Genomic DNA, 19,907 nt, shown 5'->3' with positions numbered 1-19,907 from the left:
GTTTACATCAAACAGTTCGAGAAAGGTCTCTTTTCAGTCAAGTACAGGCCTTCCTGCCAGTGTACAGTACATGCAGAAATAAATCCATACAATAAAAGATACATAGTGCATACTCAACATAAAGATGGTAAAAGTGCACAAGAGTCTGAATGCTCCATTTGAAGACTTCTTATCCTGTATATTCTAGCAGATGGTGATGTTTTTGTGTGTTTTTATTAACCACATAGGCCCCATTTTATTCAAATAAAAGTTCCCTTTTGGTCAGCCGAGCCTAAAAATGTAGTGCTTTGCAACAGTTTCTATTTTTGCTTCTCAATTTCAGAATTCACAAAGAGGGACTTTTAACCTGACAAACCCAATAAATTATCATTCTGGTACAAAAATATATAATAGATGTAATCCATATAATGTTTCTCTTTCCCCAAACACAACGGTTGTCAAAATATACTATTAATATGCTAAGAAAAATCTTTTTTTTAACATGTTAAGCTCTAGTTGAATCTTATGCAAAGACTGAAACATAAAATGTACAGTGAATCTAAAAATATACTGTACAACACTGAATCTGTTGCCATTGACCTTTTTTTTAAAAATAGTTTTAGTTACAATACAGTCAAACATACTTGGTCCATGAGGTTTGGGTCATTAATAAATCAAGCATTTTCTTGGTTATGGTTTTGATCAGCTGTATTGTTGCTTTTGTACGGGATCTTTCAGTCTACAGAAAACAAAACTGAAGGGTGATGAATCTCTTGTACTTGAAACCAAGTTCAGGTTGTATCTCACTTTGATTTTACACCATATATCCATTTGCTAGAGGCCAACAGGAAATTAAATCGTCTCTGTTGAAAGAGCTTTAGTACAGTAGATCTGAACAGTAAGTGCTTACATTCGGCAATCTTCACTGCAGATACGTCCTGTCCGAGCGAGACGAAGATGCAGAAAGCAGTAGTTTGCTAAAAGATATGTTGAAGCTCTCAAGTGGATCTTTCGGAAATGTGAGGCACGATCCAGCCAACAACATTAAAACTGGTATATTAAATTAGCTCATTTAATTCAACTGTAAAACCAATGCTTGTAAGCAGGATCACTGAAGTGCGTAAACAAAAGTGTGAGAAGTTAGACACTGCATGTCTAAAACATCCAGAAGCTCCCATGTGAAGGCCCCACACAAAGGTTCTACCTGTAGGAATTACAGAAGGTCAATCCAACATGGCTTCCAGCTGGTCAGCAAGATCATCGAACATGTTCCCTATATCATCAAGAATGTTCCCAGCTGACTTCACTGTGCTAATGCCCCTGAGGGAAAGAAGAGAAAGAACAAGGTTAATATGGGAGTATTGTGAGAGTATGACTTAATAAAGGAGTATTTACACTGACAGCAACCTGCAGTCATTTTCAATTTCAATGAGTGCGCGATATTTAGGACCATGAGCATCTGTTGGAGATGCATTGTGGGAGTCCAGTTTCCTTCAATGTAATGCACTTCATTTCAACTTTCAGTGTGACAGATGAACCGGAGATAACATTAACCACGTATAGAGCAAAAACAACCATTTTTATTTCAAATAATAATATATTAATGTGCACATTTAATTATTGTGCATATTTAAAAGTTTGGATTCTGCAAGTTTTAAAAAAAATTAATTTATTATGTAGCAAGGGTACAATAAAATGATAAAAAGTCAACAAAAAGATATTTATAATGCTACAAAAGATGTCTATTTCAAAGAAATCTTGGGGAAAAAAAACACTACAACCATTCCCACAATCAGCATTTTTTTTCTCTCTCAAATTGCTAGTAAAAAATATTAAGAAAAAAATATAATCAAATAAAAATTACTCCAATAATAAAAAAAAAAATAAATAAAAACACAAAAAAAAACAAAAAAAAACATTAAATAAAAAAAAATAAATATAATCATGAAAAATTAAATACAATGCTGAAAATTCATCTTTGCCATCATGAGAAAATGTACCCCAATAATCTTTGTTTCATTTACAACTTTAATATTTTTTTGTGTGTGTGACACTGAAAAAATGGAGTAATGGCTGCTGAAAATTCACCTTTGCCATCATTAGAATATTTTTTTTTTATTTTAAATTGTAATAATATTTTACAAGAATACCTTTTTTATTGTTTATATATTAATTAGTGCTGTCAAAAAATTTGCATGTTAATGCAGGCGATTAATTTTTATTGTTAAATATATTTGATGCCGTTAATGCAGAGGCAGAGCCAGGGTTGGCCACCCCACTCCCAAATGCTGCTTCTGTCTCTTTTTTTTTTTTCTTGACAAAGATTGTGTTTATTTAGACATATAACGTCTTTATGACCACATCAAACAGGAGACCTTTCAGACGCGCACTCCACTTCACCTCAGCTCCAGGCACTAGTCAAACAAGCGCAGAAACAGTACAGGTAATGAGGAGCTTCAGCAGAACAACAAGTGAACTGCGGTCAGATGAGATGTCGTCAGGTCATATGTCAGTAAAAACAAATGTTATACTGTCCTCGTAGCGCCTGCTCTTCAATTGCAATGCACCTAAACTACGAACAAGCATGTCAGATCTGCGTCATGTTCACAGCAGCAGCTCTTAAAGTAATAGCAGCCAAATACCCTAATAACCCAGCTACTGTGATGTCTGTTCATCAAAAAACTAAAGTAAAAAGAAAATCAATAACTTTTGTAGCTTTAAGGATTCATCTATATTTAATTTAAAACTTAGTGTTGATAACTTCAATATAAATATTCAATTCCTGTATACTCTTAAATTAGAAGTTGTTATTGTTTTAAGTCTAATAAATGTAAAAAAATTAAAATCTCAAATTATTTTAAGTTCACTTAAATTAGAAGTTGTTATTGTTTTAAGTCTAATAAATGTTAAAATTGGTAGCTCTCAAATATACATTACTCCTACTACTACTTGTGATGATTATTTTATATAAATATGTATTTTTTATATGTGTGAAATATGTATTTTTTATATATATATATAATATTATACATATTACTCCTACTACTACTTGTGATGATTATTTTATATAAATATGTATTTTTTATATATATATATATATAGATATATATATATATATAAAATAAAAAATAAATATATATATATATATATATATATATATATATATATATATATATATATAATATATATATAATATATATATATATATATATATATAGCATACTACTATTTAACACACACTCATTCATACTACCCCCAAGCTTTTGAACAGTAGTGTATTACTAAATTCATATATCATCCTATTAAATTAATGTATAATTAAATGCTGAGGTCATATAAGGTACAATAGCATACTACTATTTAAAGTGTTTCATGTTCCACTTCACTTCACTTTTTCTTTTTAAAAAGGAACCCAGTATATAATGTTCAACACATTATGTGACAGCATCAGCACCAGTCAGGACCGTCAGGATTAGATTCACAACATCTATATATTTAAAACACTATGACGGGGGGTTTATCTTGGATTAGCATATGCTCCGCTATGAGCTAAATCTGTTCAAAATGCAAAATGTGGTTCAACACAGACAGATTGACCAGCTACACTGCTGAGAGTGGATTTGTTGTGACAAAATAGGAGAGGAGTCAAATGAAAGTCCAAATTGTAGACACCATCTGTCTGAGATAAGGACATCAACAATCTGTCTTCATCACAGCCAAAACAATCAAAGAGGCAAAGGAAAAACACACACTAGTTTTAGGGAGATCACTTATTGCTAGATTTCCCAGTGGGCTTGTTGTGACAAGCGGTCATTCAGTCATTATAGGACCATCTGCAAACCTGTCTCATCGAAATACAGAACACAGAATTTCCTATACCGTGTGGAAAAAGTGGATTCAAGCCGTTTAATACATTTACTGATCTATTACATGACAAAAAGGACAGTTACAAACATAAGTGGTTGGTGTTACCTGTCTGCTGGATCTTCCTGAGCCAACTTCTTCTCCACAACTTTAAGTGCTGCCTCCTCGAGAGACGTGCTGGTTTGCTCAAGTCGTTTTGTGACCAGCACGTTCTGGCCTTCCGTCACAGCCTGTGGCTTTCCTGCCAGTACAGACTGACCTTGAGCAGCTTTGTTTGGTGGACAGCGAGCCAGAGGACTACATGGAGGTGAGACGGCAAAGGCCACGCTCTGTACAACACTGACTGTCACTCCTGAAGAAAATTGACCACAGCCAAAAGGTGGAGGAAGAACAAAAATTTAGTAAGAGCATATGTTAATAAACAGAACCATGGCGAATGTGTGAGAACACCCCGGCTATATTTCTAAAACATCAGCATCAACAAATAAATCAATCATAAAAAAAAAAAAAAAACGATTCTTTATAGTTTTTTTGGTTGAAAAAATTACAAATGTTGCCTTGCAAATAACTGAAATGTTTAAGTTGAAGTACTAATATTACTCAAATTAAAAGTGAACTTATAATAAAGCTTAATAGAAATACATATAAAAAACAAAAGCACATAACAGAATTAATAAAATGTAAGCAAAAAATTAAAATATACTAAATATTAATAAATACGATAATAAACAAAAACACTAAAATACTGGATCCAATCAATCTTTATGAACAAAACAATGAAGTTCTGCCCTATATATTTTTGTTTTTGACTCAGGAACACATAACATTACAAATGTGAAATAAGCCTAAAAAATTAATTTAAAACAAAAATAAAAAAACATCAACAAGAATAACAACACAATAACACTTAAAAAACAGTGTATAAAAATGTTTTATAAATAATAAAAATGAAAAATATTTTTTCTATATAATTTTTTTTTTATATTTGGCATTTACAGCTGTAAATAAAGACAGATTAAGCTGAACATCTTTAAATGCCTCTGTGTGATCACACCTCCTGTACATTATTCAAATCATATCATACTAATCGGAGGAAATATAAAGATATCATCTCTAACACGCACTCGAAGCATCTTGTTTTCAGGCATTAACACAATTACGCTGTAAATGAGCCTATAAGACCTACACATTCATAACTATAAAAATTACCAAAATTCAAAAAATACCCAAAAAATACCAAAAAAATTGAATTAAACTTTAAACATAGAAGTAGTTAAGTATTTGTTCAAAATAAAATTTAAATAAATGTAATAAATAAATTGTAATTTTTTTTTTAATAAAAATAATTTTCTGATACAATCACATTTAAAAAATATACATAGTGCTAATTTAAATTATAGCCTTAACACATTGCAGTACCTGAGTTTGCTGCAGAAGAATGGCGTGTGGGCTTAGTAGGGGTGGGAGGTTTATGTGGAGATCCTGGTTTCGGAGAGAGGCCAGATTTATAAGGATTTTTTGTCAATCCACCATTCTGCATGCACTGCGAGACCATCTCGGTCTCAGCGGCCCTCTCTTTTCCTATTTGCGTGCTGCTGCCCTGACCTTTCATCTGCAGTTCTTTTGGCTTGTGTCTCCTTTTGACTGTGTCTGATTCCTTTAAGTTAATCTCCGGGACCTCTAGGGATGATTTGATAGATTGCACCGGCTTCAGAATTTCAACAGCGGCCTCAGACTCTATCTTAGCGGATGCTATTTTGGTCCTTTGTTTGATGGTAACTTTGCCCTCTTCTGCGAAAGGTATGCTCTCCTGTGAGGATGTTGAACTTTGCTGGTTCCTCAGAGGGCTGATGTTTTCACCAGCAGGATTTTCTCCACCATGCTTTGTTTCATACATTGAAGATTCACTAGTGGTCCTCCTACGGTTTCCCATATTTTTTGGCGAGATGGCTGGGGACATGGCTTTAAAAACAGGGCTGTTACATGCCTTGTTGGGGCTTCCTGTATTGTTCTCCAGCCTGGCTGCAATGCTTTTGACACTTCCTGCGCTCTCCATTTCAACCCCACTTGGGGCAGAGCTTAGTCGCTTTGGAGGGGGTGGAGGAGCACCTTTCCTCTTGGCACGTATGGCAAAGGAATGACTGCGGCCCACTTGGCGCTCACTGGAACTGTAAGATGGTTGGCTGCGGCCGGGTTTGCGACTGAGTGTGGCATAAGACGCCACATTGGTGGTTGTTGTCGTAGGGGCCGAGATGTCATCTTCTTCATTCTCTCCATCTGACATAGCATAGCGTGAAAGACTCTGAGTGCGCTTTTTGGACTGGGATGGGTCCCCGTTTGGCTGCAGGGCTCTGATAGTTCTTGGGCTTCCCATGTTGGCGTTGCAGTTTTGATGCTGCAGGTAGCTGAAGCCCCTCGGATGAGGTGATCCATGATGGGGCTGAGAGGGAGAAACCACCGGTCTAGGTTTGGTGAGGACGGGTGGATATGCGAAACGTGCTATTTTACTAGTAGTTATGGGTGGCGTCCTTACTGGACTGCCAAATGAGGGGTGATGATGCTGTCGTGGCAACACTGGCGCCATTTTTACAGGTGATATTTGGCTTCTATCCTGAGATTCCTTGCTGGGACTATTGTCCATGCTGCCTAGGCTCTCCTGTGTGCGGCTGTTGGGGGTTACCGATGCCATTGGACGTTCTTGCGACTGTCCTGACCCTCCTGACCGTGTACCGATGCTTTCTTGACTAAGACGCATGGATGTTCCACTCATGTTTCCGAAACCATCTTGGCCTCCACTGTGTCCGCTGCGAGCCATGGCGTTCTGTAATTCAACGCTCAGCTCGCTGTCCTGGAAGGTGAGCATCTTTGGTGATAGAGGTGACGAGGGGCATTCGGAGCTGTTGTGATGCTCGATGGCCACCAGTTCGAGGGGAGGAGGAGCTCTCCTACGTTGTAGCAATGCCTGCCCCTCGGCTTGGTTCTTACGAGCCTTCTGGATGTCACTGAGCTTCTTAACAGCAAGCATCAGCTTCTTCTGATGGCCTGTAGATAAACAATATGTCAATCCACAGATGTACATTATTTCGGAAATCCAAATACTTTGGAAACAGAAATGTGGTTTTGGAATCTTGTGTACATGGGCATTACTAAAAATGTATAATCTAGGCTTGAATCCACAGTGCCATTTATATGCATTTGTGCAATCTATTTATCTACAACACCATTCAAATGTTTTGCAAATGTTTTTTTTTTGAACAAATCAATGCCTTAATGCAGCAAGGATGCATTAAATTGCTCAAAAGTGACAGTCAAGACATTTATTATGTCACAAAAGATTTTTATTTCAAATAAATCAAGTTTTTTCATTAAAAAAGTATTACAGTTTCCACAAAAATATTAAGCAGCCCAGTTCTTTTGAACATTGATAATAATATGAAATTTCTTAAATTCTTCAACGACAAATCCACACAACAGACAGATTTCTGAAACTGAAGACCGGAGTAATTGCTGCTGAAAATTAAGCTTTGCCATTACAGGAATAAAATTAAATTTAAAATATATTAAAATAGAAAAAAAAAAATCAACAGTAATAGTGTATCTATCCATTCACTTACCCAGCTTAGTGATGCCAATTTCCTGTAGATCCTCCCATGTGATATCCTGCACTATGTTGATGGAGTCATATCCATTCTCTGCTAGCTTTTTCTGGTATTGTGGCAGCCCAATAGCACAGAGCCATTTCCCAATATCAGACTGAAACAAACAGACAAATTTCATCTTCAGTGCCTCCGCTGGTTAAGAATAAAAAGTCAATGTCTGTGATATGAATCTAGCAATTATCTGTTTATTAACTCCTGAAGCTGTACAGCACTGCATGTTTGTGTAAATTTTTAAAACTGTTCATATATAGCACTGAATTACTGGAATGTAATCTGGCAACCACTCTGAGATATTCATGTTGCCGATCTCCATGGAGATCTTCTTGCGGTGGCCAGGCTTTGTAACGCCAATAGCGGTGAGATCCTAAAACATAAAAACAGATTGATACACTTAAAACATTAATAGACCGTATGTTCAGCTTTGATTTCTATTGAATGCAGTAGTGAATACCAATGAGTTGTGCATGATGCAAACGTAAGCCTGTGTACTCAAATGCTGATACACAAAAAGAGGGCTCACCTCAGGGGTCATCCTGCTGATTGTGGGCACATCATAGCCAGCTGTGAGGAAATTCGATGTGTACTGCTCAAGCTGAAACTCACAGAGCCACTGGTAAATAGCCTCAGCATCCTATAACACAAAGATGATGCACAAAAGCCCAATGGGTCAGTCATGTTAACATCCACAGCTCATTTAGATCCAATTCTCTAGCTTAAGAATAGTTTAACATTTCATTTTAAATAAAAAAAAATATATAAATATATAAATAAAATAACTAAAATTTAAAAAGATTAAATGACTGTGCAATGCTGTGTTTGGCTTCTATTTCAAGGAAATACTAGTTTATTACTTAATAAATAGTGTGCTGTATATAAAATAATAATAATTAAACTATGCATCAACATTATCTCATGACCTCATGGCATCTAATTAACATGAAAATAAAAACAATTGTTTTGAACTTATCTACACGTGTGTGTGTGTGTGTGTGTGTGTGTGTGTGTGTGTGTGTGTGTGTGTGTGTGTGTGTGTGTGTGTGTGTGTGTGTGTGTGTGTGAGAAAGGTCAAATCAAGCACATTGCATAAACAATTTTGTATGTGGCTGACAATGTACACAGTACAGGTCCTTCTCAAAAAATTAGCATATTGTGAAAAAGTTCATTATTTTCCATAATGTAATGATAAAAATTAAACTTTCATATATTTTAGATTCATTGCACACCAACTGAAATATTTTCAGGTCTTTTATTGTTTTAATACTGATGATTTTGTCATACAGCTCATGAAAACCCAAAATTCCTATCTCAAAAAATTAGCATATTTCATCCGACCAATAAAAAGAAAAGTGTTTTTAATATAAAAAAAAGTCAACCTTCAAATAATTATGTTCAGTTATGCACTCAATACTTGGTCGGGAATCCTTTTGCAGAAATGACTGCTTCAATGCGGCGTAGCATGGAGGCAATCAGCCTGTGGCACTGCTGAGGTGTTATGGAGGCCCAGGATGCTTCGATAGCGGCCTTAAGCTCATCCAGAGTGTTGGGTCTTGCGTCTCTCAACTTTCTCTTCACAATATCCCACAGATTCTCTATGGGGTTCAGGACAGGAGAGTTGGCAGGCCAATTGAGCACAGTAATACCATGGTCAGTAAACCATTTACCAGTGGTTTTGGCACTGTGAGCAGGTGCCAGGTTGTGCTGAAAAACGAAATCTTCATTTCCATAAAGCTTTTCAGCAGATGGAATAATGAAGTGCTCCAAAATCTCCTGATAGCTAGCTGCATTGACCCTGCCCTTGATAAAACAGTGGACCAACACCAGCAGCTGACATGGCACCCCAGACCATCACTGACTGTGGGTACTTAACACTGGACTTCAGGCATTTTGGCATTTCCTTCTCCCCAGTCTTCCTCCAGACTCTGGCACCTTGATTTCCGAATGACATGCAAAATTTGCTTTCATATCCGAAAAAAGTACTTTGGACCACTGAGCAACAGTCCAGTGCTGCTTCTCTGTAGCCCAGGTCAGGCGCTTCTGCCGCTGTTTCTGGTTCAAAAGCACACGCCTGTGCATGGTGGCTCTGGATGTTTCTACTCCAGACTCAGTCCACTGCTTCCGCAGGTCCCCCAGGGTCTGGAATCGGTCCTTCTCCACAATCTTCCTCAGGGTCCGGTCACCTCTTCTCGTTGTGCAGCGTTTTTTGTGCCACACACTTTTTCCTTCCCACAGACTTCCCACTGAGGTGCTTTGATACAGCACTCTGGGAACAGCCTATTCGTTCAGAAATTTCTTTCTGTGTCTTACCCTCTCGCTTGAGTGTTTCAATGATGGCCTTCTGGGTTAACCTTTTACCCATGATTGCGGTTTTGAGTAATGAACCAGGCTGGGAGTTTTTAAAAGCCTCAGGAATCTTTTGCAGGTGTTTAGAGTTAATTTAGTTGATTCAGATGATTAGGTTAATAGCTCGTTTAGAGAACCTTTTCATGATATGCTAATTGTTTGAGATAGGAATTTTGGGTTTTCATGAGCTGTATGCCAAAATCATCAGTATTAAAACAATAAAAGACCTGAAATATTTCAGTTGGTGTGCAATGAATCTAAAATATATGAAAGTTTAATTTTTATCATTACATTATGGAAAATAATGAACTTTTTCACAATATGCTAATTTTTTGAGAAGGACCTGTATATGCTACATTGTAAAAAATAATATATACTGCAACAATAGCATGAGTAGTATTATAATATGCAGTTCTGCCTTGGTCTTGCCTTGCCATCCAGAAGTTGCTGTGGGTGTATGACATGTTTTTCTCCAGGTCTGGAGCTGCTCAATGGAATCCTCCTTCCAAGAGCACCTAAAGCACACACACATTTCTGTTGGCCAAGGACTCTGCTATTGCCTTAGGCTGTGCACTATGGGATAAGTGCAGTCTTTCATACATGTTATTGTACCTGCATGTTTATACTTTTGTGTTCATATAGAACACATTTCACAAAAAAAAAAAATTCTCCCCTTACATGACTCACTCACTTTTTTCACATCTTCATTAATAATAGATCATGCCAGAAAAGCACAATCACTGACACATAGAAAAGAGGATTTAAGACCTGAGGCTGTTTTGGTGAGTGATTGTGTAAGTATGTGTTCATTTGAGAGACATGCATATACATTTCTTCCTTGATAACAAACAGTACTCCAAAGACGTGCTTGGCAAGAAACAAACATTTACAGTTATTAAATAACAAAAATCCATATAATGATAACCCATTAACTCATAACCAGGCATTAAGATTTTTTTAAATGTCTGCAGTGGCAATAACACACATGTAAATATACCCCCATTTAACTCACCTCCAGAAAATAAGCCGATTTTAGGAGAGTTTGTTGATCTCATGCTTATTTTTAGATCCTCTTCGAGTCAAAGACACTACAAAAACACTCCCTTGTGTCCGTGTCACTTCTCTCCTTCTCAAATTTTCTGACTTACATACAACTTTGCCTCCGTCATTGCGTCCTTCCCTTCTAGTGAAATATGACACTGCACAGTATCTGTCTTTAAGTAAAAATGAGCAGGTATTTTAAGCTGCCTTGCTCATGTTTTTAAAGCGGTCTTGGGAAGGAACCTTTTCTCCCTTTAAACTGTATTTATGTATTTATGAAAAACATGGCTATTTTTTTTAGATGAATAAAACTAATGAATACACATGTCTGAGGTGATATTTGTATTAAATGATTCTCTCAATGCCCTGTTCATGGAAAAGACACAACAAGTGGACATGCTCAAGGATATTAAAAAAAAATATATGAGTAATCTGAAGGACAGTGCATGAGGCTTTTTAATTTGAGAGCATTAAACTTTCAATGAATGGTTTTACACTTTAATATACAGAGCCTTGTAAATGTATTTGGATACTTAAGGCACACTTAAGTACTGCATTAGATGTTTAATATATGATATTAAGCCAAGTAGCAATTAAAATGTTGAAATCAATTAAACAATAAAAGTTCTTAAATAATTTTAAGACATTCAGAAATTAAAACAAATGAAATTCATATATAACAGCAGAGGTTCTGACCTGAATGAGGGTCCGTCTGTTTTGCGGGGTCAGGGTCCTGACTGCACTGTTCCACCAGTTCTCCAGCAGAGGGAGGCAGCTGCATATGCGAAAACCACAGCACTGTCACATTTAACTCAACAGCTGTCTGGCAGAAATAGCTTAGAGGCATGATTACTGTGTGTTAAAGACTTCACACAGAGAGTCTAATTACTACATATGAATATTAATTATAATTATCAGCAAGAAATTAATATCGCTTTAATTTCACATGTAAGAGTCTCTGTCACAGAGGTTTACAGACTCCATGATTGAGAACATTGGGGGTAACTCGCAGCATGATATCAACATTAGGTTCTCTATGGTAGTTTAAATAAATGCTGCAGTATGAGTAACCGTACGCTCAGCTGCATATAAAATGCAGAGTCTACTGTGTTATGTAATTAGGCAATATCAATGTGACTGCTATATGAGCTCTAATTACTGTTCCTGCTGAGCAAAATCCTTTTCTATTCGCCGAACCCTTTGGACAAATTTGGGGGTCAGAAAGTTTCTTTTTCCCCCTTTCTTTTTTTTCTACTGAATTAATCAGTCCTGCATATTTCTCAGCACAGTTCTCACAGCTTCAGTTCCCGAATGAAAATCAATGGACATGCAGACGGAATCATAAAAACTCCTATTTTTTTTCTGGTTCAGCTTAACATTGGACGTGTGAGACTGAAGCCCACCTTGGTGGTGTCCTGGACAGCAGAAGGTGACTGATTGGGTCCATTGTGTGGAAAGTTTCCCTCTGTGCTCTGTCCACTGCCAGCACTGCGACTGCTGCCCATGCTGCCTGCACTGCCCACACTGTTCCTGTCACCTGCTGAAAGAAATAGGAACAAACAAAGACAGGAGAAAGAAAACGAACAGTTGGTGAAACACTGCCTGTTAAAAATGATTGCTTTACAGCACACTGGGCAACAAATGGGGTAAAGAAATTAGCAGCTATGATCTCTGAACTCCAGCAAGGTCTCTGTAGACAAGGGGAACATGAAGGAACAAGGGAACATAAGCAATGTGAATGGCAAGCTGATGGTAGGCTGACAAACTAAGGACAAATATAGCCTAAGTGAACAGGAGCCCTGTGAAACAGCTGGAAAAATTGAGAGAAAAAGTCACTGGTGTGTCACTCTTTTGCACACCCTTGGACAAACAAAACAGTAACAAAACAGAAACCTGGGGAAACGGACAACTCTTACCATTACGAGAGGTCCTGAGGACCCAAATATCTTCTGGCTCTTTGGGACTAGCTGGCTTACACAGGGCACTGGGACTGACGGGAATCGCACCTAGCAAACACAAACACTTTAAAGGGCCATGGGGGGAAACTCTGGGAGTCCGGGTATACTTAAAGCGAAATCAAAGAAAGAACTGGTGTGGTGTCATTTCGCACAAAATCAGACCAAAACTAAGTTTGTTTGGAGCTTGACACAACTTGCCTAACCAAACTTTCCAGAAAAGTTTGCTCCAGCTGGTAAACCCCTTCAAACTACCAATGGTCCGTGGCAATTACTACTGTAATAGGTTCATTTCCTCAGTTTACTCTATCAAGGTCAGACATGTGTAAAAGCATAACTATACTGGAGAGCTGCTTAATAGTAAAAATTTAAATTGTAATTCTAATTAAAAATGAAAGTGCCACTGTCTCTTATGTTTAAAGTAATAGTTCACTTGCAAAAATCAAAAATTCCCTGATAATTTACTCACCCCCATGTCATCCAAGACATTCATGTCTTTTTTTCAGTCGAAAAGAAATTAAGGTTTTTTAGGAAAACATTCCAGGATTTTTCTCCATATTGTGGTTTAAGGTCCAACTTGCAGTTTCATTGCAGCTTCAAAGGGCTCTACACGATCCCAACCAAGGAATAAGGGTCTTATCTAGTGAATCTACAATCTGTGATTTTCTAAAAACAATAAACAACAGTGGGGGCTTGTGAGTTTTAAAATAGAAGAGGCACACTAATTGTATTGGTCTGGGAATCCCTGCCGATTATTATTATTATTATTATTATTATTTGCTTAACCACTTTAAAATGGCTTGTTGGTTGCTTTTAGTCAGAAAATGTTAAGAAAACGATATACTATAATATATATATATATATATATAAATATATATATATATATATATATATATATATATATATATATATATATCTATATATATATATATATATTATATATATATATATATATGCTTTTCTGTGTCAGCCGCATTGCGCCGATGCATTGTTTGCTTTCAAACCAAAATGTAAATACACGTAAAAAACGTATCCTTGTTGCGCGGCTGATACAGAAGAGCGTATTGCCAAAATGGCGTTACACTGATTTTGAGAGACAGAGAGGAGAGGAATTGTTGAATAAGGTCATTATTTTTGATTTCTTCATGTACAAAAAGCATTCTTGTCGCTTCATAACATTACGGTTGAATCACTGATGGCAGATGGACTATTCTGAGGATGCTTTTCATACTTTCCTGGACCTTGACACTGTTATTTATTTGGCAGTCTATGGGACAGTCTCAAGCCTCCCTGTTTTCATCCAAAATATCTTAAATTGCGTTCCGAAGACGAATGAAGCTTTTAAGGGTTTGGAATGACATGGGGTAAAGTGAATAATGACAAAATTTTCATTTTGGGATGGAGCATCCCTTTAATATCTTGGATGACATGTGGGTAAGTAAACTATCAGGAAATTTTTATTCTGGAAGTGAACTAATCCTGTTATACTGTAAAGCTGCTTGCTTTAAACCAATTTATTATATAAAGTACCACATACATAAACAGGACTTGACTGGAGTGTGGAATTACAGAGCTGGTGTAATAATATCCACGTCGCTATGATCAGGTGCTTTCTTAACTTCTGCTTTCTCACCCCTCTCATTTTTGTTGTGTGTTTGTCTACTTATAAAGAGCAAAGCTAAATTTACATATTCATCTAAATTACGCTCTCAGCATTTTCTCCCAAAGCGAAAAATGGAAATGTACTTCCGTTCTGAGTATATCATGTCCTTTACGGCTAATGCAGATCAAAATAAAAACTTTGGACTTGGGAAAACTTGGGAAAAGTCTAAATGTAGCTACGATGGATTAAAGTACAGTTTATGTTGCTCACGTGGTGAGGGATAGAGGAGTTTTTTTGCTTCCACAGATACTTGGACGGGCTCTTGAAATGAGATTGTAAGTTTGTAGGTGTATGTACTTTGAATTCACCCCAAAGAGTCTAATTCTCACACTACCTGGGTGCTGATCCAGCCCATTGTGGTGAATCAGTACAGGACGGGTGGATGAGTATAAGGTGTAGGAGTCGTCTGTGTGAGAGGTGTGATGAGAACTGTGTGAGGACAGGGCCCTGGACAGAATGTGATGTCTCTGAATGGGTAGTGAGGCCTGCCGGGAGAGAATGCCCCCTATGAACACAACATGGAAACAAAAATGAGGCACCATGGACATAAATGAAACATCATCCAAGATGTTTCCATTAGGGACATGCTCTAAATAATATAAAATAATGGACATTTATGAAAGTTTTGGGTCATTATTTTTTTTTCTTCTATGTAGCAAGGAAGTATTAAATTGAACAAAAAGGACAGGAAAAGCCATTTATGATGTTACAAAAGAGATCCATTTCAAATAAATGATATTCTTTGGAGCTTTCTGTTCATTGGAGAATCTAGAAAAATATGTATAAAGAATTCCACAAAAATATATAGCAGCACAAATATTTTCAACAGTCATAATAATTAGATTTTTTATTTATTTATTTATTTTTTGAGCACCAAATAAATTAGAATGTTTAAAGGATCTTATGACACCAAAAATTTGAGTAATGGCCACTGAAAATTAAACTCTGGCATAACAGGAATAAATTACATTATACAGTATATTAAAACAAAACAGTTATTTTAAATCATAATAATATTTGACACTATTACTGTTTTTACAGTATTTTTGATCAAATAAATGCACACCGAATGAGGCTGTGTGAAAAAAAATGTCTTACCAAGCCCAAACTTTTGAATGGCAGTGTAAATATTTATTAATTTATTAAATAAATAAATAATAAAATAAAAAGGTGAAACAAGAATATGACATGAAAGACAAATCCCTTTTTTTCTTTCCATACATTAACTTCAAAAACTAAGATGAACCTGGCGAGACTTTAACATCCTGATAAGATAATGCAGGTGGGAGAAACACCCCAGCACAATGATTAAGTGGTTGGGTCTTAATCTGGCTGTCTTGCCTCCATCATGTCTCTTCAGCAGTATTGAGGCAGAAGCTTAGAGCGGAGGCTAATTTCATGTGAGCAGCAGGATGTTGACGCTGTGACACGACAGAGTGCTGAGTCTGCCGCTGCGCTCACTCTCACACACAAAAAAAAATAAAAATACCAGGCTAATTTCAGGGATAGATTTTCTGCTCAGAACCTAGCAATCCATGGCCGGCTCCCATTTTTCATGGAGGCACAGGGCTCTAAAGCTGATCCGCCTGCCCCCAATATGTTCCTGTTAATCCCATAAGTGTGTGTCTGTGTGTGCCTTTATCAATGGACTACATGTCCACAAGAATTTATGAGAACTGCACTACTTAAGTATGCATTATTTTGATATGCATACTGTGGGATACAAATGTCAGAGAGTGCATTTAAAATCTGGGATTCAAATTCTATTTTAAGCTTAAAATATAGTTTTAGGATTTTGAAAGATTAAGAACAAATGTTATTAAAAAAATAACATTCCACTACTTCAAAATCAAAACCTTGTGCTGCTGTCTTTAAAGCAAAACGTTACAATTTTTCAGTTTTAATCTGAGTTGAAATTTTTATGCTGATAATATAATTTGGAATGAAAAAAAAAAAGAAATACAAAATAGAAACTCATTTTGAAAATGGACCATATATTTGTAGTAAATGCTTGTGTAAGTTGAAAAATAAAACAGAATTATTCAGTTTACCTGATCTGCGACTAATGACCTCCACGATGGAGGGAGGGAAGAATCCCACACGGTCAGTGCCTCTCTGACTGTCGTGGATGTGTCCTTTCCAACGTCCATCCATATGCTGCTCTAAGACCTGGAACAGAACAGAAAGATCACAGGATATTCAGCTCTTTGAATACTTGCACATTTTATAATATTTATAACCGTCTTCTTACATAGTTTTTATTTTAGTTTTTTCCCCCCGTGTAATTTTATTAGGCATTTTGTAATTTTGTGTGTGTGTGTGTGTGTGTGTGTGTGTGTGTGTGTGTGTGTGTGTGTGTGTGTGTGTGTGTGTGTGTGTGTGTGTGTGTGTGTGTGTATATATATATATAATTTTTTTAAATATATATATATATATATATATATATATATATATATATATAAATTATTATTTCTGATATAGTTCACCATTTTAGTACTTAACAACTTAACGCAACATTTAAAGTTTTTAAGTTTAAGGATATTGTCCAATATTAATATTTTATTTTAACTTTACTGAAACTAACAAAAAGGATTTTTAATAGTTTTAGACAGTCAAAATTAATATAAAAAAATAATTCTACAAAAAATGAGGAAGCAGTTTTAAGAAAACTACTTTTACCACCGTATTTGCGAGAAAAGTGCTTTTTCAACATTTTAAGTATCTGGTTTAACTGTACTGCTGATATTAGAGAATAATAAAAATAAATTTGCCCCATTTTCAAAACTGCTCAACATAAAGGTCAACATCTGTATTTATTTAGTGTTATTTTAACCCTCTACAGCACAGCATTGCCCTTAGGCAATAAAGTTTTTCTTATGCCCCATGTTCAGTACGTTTTTTTAAAATGATTGCAACCAATTAAAATGTTTGAAAAGTATCAAAGAACATTCCAATAAGGTGTGGGAGTCACTATTAAGCACCATTTGAAGACAGGACTTCCTTTTCTGACACGTGGTCACAGGAGCACATGATGTGACAGGAGGAGAGATTATTTGCTTTAGTAATCTTATTTAAAATGATATGAACTGTACATAAAAAATGTGTGTGTGTGTGTGTGTGTGTGTGTGTGTGTGTGTGTGTGTGTGTGTGTGTATGAAGGTGTAGAGAAATTCAGGCAACATTCATAAGGGGTAAGCAGGGGCCCACGACTCCCATCCCTTACCAGGATTTCCCAAGGACAATACATAAGGGTAAATAATGTGTGACAAAACAGGAAGATACAGGGTTCCTGGGTGCGCACAGGAACACCCAAAGTGATGTGCAAAAAGTGTAACATGCACCTCTGTTTCACAGCAGAGAACTGCTTTTTGAAGTTTCACACAGAGTAAAATCTCATTCCATGAAGTTTTTACAGGCAGGTGTTTTGATTAGGGTTGGAGGTAAATTCTGCAGGCCAGTGGCCCTCCAGGACCCAAGTTTCCCAGCCCTGCACTACGATACAAACCTATGTCTGTATCAAATGCAATATATTAATGTGTTGCAAGTGTTTTTCCCTTTTCACTTAATGATTTCTTGACATTTTTTGACAGATTTTTGATTTTGTATAGCTCTCTGCACATGTCTTATGATATGTGAATGGAGAATTTTCTCTGTGATTCTGCAACATTGTTTCACAACGTTGTCCTGAGGCAACAAAAAAATATTTTGTAATGGGGGGTGAGTGGTGGTCAAAAAAAATTTTTATCAATAAAATGTTCCCAAATAAATCATTACAAAATAACAGTTATTGGAGTTTGAAATGAAAGACATGATGTTGTTCATCACCTTTCCTCAAGGTATTAGTTCCTGAGATAATGAGATGTTAATTTACCCCCAATTCAACTCCCTAATAATAAAGCTGTAAAGGAACTGTGAATTTTCAAGGTGGGGTTAAGACTGAGTAAAAGTATCTTTCATTGCTAGCTTTTAAAAAAAACCTGAAGTCTGTTATGTCTCACTGGCGCAGAAACACAGCAGTCTTTTATGCTAGCAGAAATGGCCGCCTAAAGCTATCTAGACAGACAAGGTGTGAACAATAACAGCATACATGAGGCACTGAGCCTCAGGCTGCACTCTAGAGTACACACACTGAACCAAAGTCTTTTACTGGGGGTGAAGCACGCTGTTATGAAAGCAAACTAGGCTGAACACACGGTACTATAGCACAAACAACAAGCTACAGTTGATTAATTTGAGACACCAAAGGTTGATTGGTAAGAACTTGTTGTAGCATGTTAAAGAATTCTCTGTAGGGAACACCAAATTACGGTACTCACTTGTTCATGTTACTGTTATGTCTTATGTGAAGGACATAATTATATCAGTAAGAAACATATGCAATGCTGTTGTGTTGTCTTCCATATTTAAAGCATTCTGAAAACCGCTTTAATATCTAACAACAATCCAAAACCAAAAACCAATTTGTTGTTTTGGGTTTCGATGTTTTTGTGATTCATTAGAATACGGTTTAGTAATTTGGTAAGAATGCAGATCAAGGCAACGCTCAAGCACATTACCAATTATATAGGCCTTTTACATAATGCACATTATACAGTATTAAATTAGGACAACTCTTGTGAGAAATAAGGCTTGAAAAGCCTACCATGATTATATCTCCTGCCCGGATGTTGAGTGCAGTTGGGTCATGGAGATTCCAGTAGTCCTTCAAAGCTCTCACCTGCAATGCTCCACTAGCGTCTGATGTCACCACCCAGGGAAATGAATGCATGAAAGAATAAGAATGAGAGAGAAAAAGCTTGAAAGTAGTCAACAAGTCATGCACTATGGGTTTAAGTAATCTCTGAGGTCTTCATATTAACTAAGGTCCACAAAATTGCTATCGGAAAACCTAAAAATTCAATACTCAGGTGGGATTTGTTGCAATAAAGAAGTGTAATAAGCAGAATTTAAAGAGAAGTAATGTAATGTTTAAATACTCTGAAGCACTTAGCAAATCTTCTGAAAATTTAATGAGGAGCTGAGCCCAGAACAGGGATGCAAAACACCCCTCATCTTCAAACACAGCTCCTTCAGCCGTTTCAGTGTTTTGAATCAAAGCGCACACTTCAAAGACAACAAGCAGCTGGATTACAGGAGGGATAGTAGAAGGGCACAGCTACTTAACACATTCAGACGTATGCCTAGACCCAGACACACAAACACGTAAACAAAACTTTTAGCGAAATCTCCAGGCATGGCTGCCATTTCTGTTGCCCCGGGAAAGTAATGTTAAGAAAGAAAGAAAGAAAGAAAGAAAGAAAGAAAGAAAGAAAGAAAGAAAGAAAGAAAGAAACTAAAACTAAGAAACAAATAAAGAAAAGAAAGAAAGAAAGAAAGAAAGAAAGAAAGAAAGAAAGAAATAAATAA

General features: G+C 36.4%; 1 protein-coding gene across 1 annotated transcript in view; it reads right to left on the bottom strand.

Annotated features, from left to right (window-relative positions):
* Positions 1-207: 207 nt before the first annotated feature.
* The window catches only part of LOC109090360 (caskin-2-like), a 53,990-nt gene continuing 34,290 nt past the window's right edge, over positions 208-19,907 (bottom strand). The window contains exons 10-22 of the mRNA XM_042735410.1: positions 19,144-19,341; positions 16,553-16,670; positions 14,836-15,006; positions 12,800-12,889; positions 12,287-12,423; positions 11,580-11,658; positions 10,272-10,357; positions 8,023-8,133; positions 7,765-7,866; positions 7,458-7,596; positions 5,263-6,885; positions 3,952-4,195; positions 208-1,299 (exon numbers count right to left, since the gene is read on the bottom strand). Of these exons, the coding sequence (XP_042591344.1) occupies positions 1,203-1,299; positions 3,952-4,195; positions 5,263-6,885; positions 7,458-7,596; positions 7,765-7,866; positions 8,023-8,133; positions 10,272-10,357; positions 11,580-11,658; positions 12,287-12,423; positions 12,800-12,889; positions 14,836-15,006; positions 16,553-16,670; positions 19,144-19,341 (3,195 nt within the window). The 3' untranslated portion in view covers positions 208-1,202. The remainder of the gene's footprint in view (positions 1,300-3,951; positions 4,196-5,262; positions 6,886-7,457; positions 7,597-7,764; positions 7,867-8,022; positions 8,134-10,271; positions 10,358-11,579; positions 11,659-12,286; positions 12,424-12,799; positions 12,890-14,835; positions 15,007-16,552; positions 16,671-19,143; positions 19,342-19,907) is intronic.

This window comes from Cyprinus carpio, chromosome B12 (genome assembly GCF_018340385.1).
Source record: "Cyprinus carpio isolate SPL01 chromosome B12, ASM1834038v1, whole genome shotgun sequence".
Taxonomy (NCBI): domain Eukaryota; kingdom Metazoa; phylum Chordata; class Actinopteri; order Cypriniformes; family Cyprinidae; genus Cyprinus; species Cyprinus carpio.
Note: the sequence above shows the minus strand (reverse complement) of the source record. Positions and strands in the feature narration are given on the sequence as shown.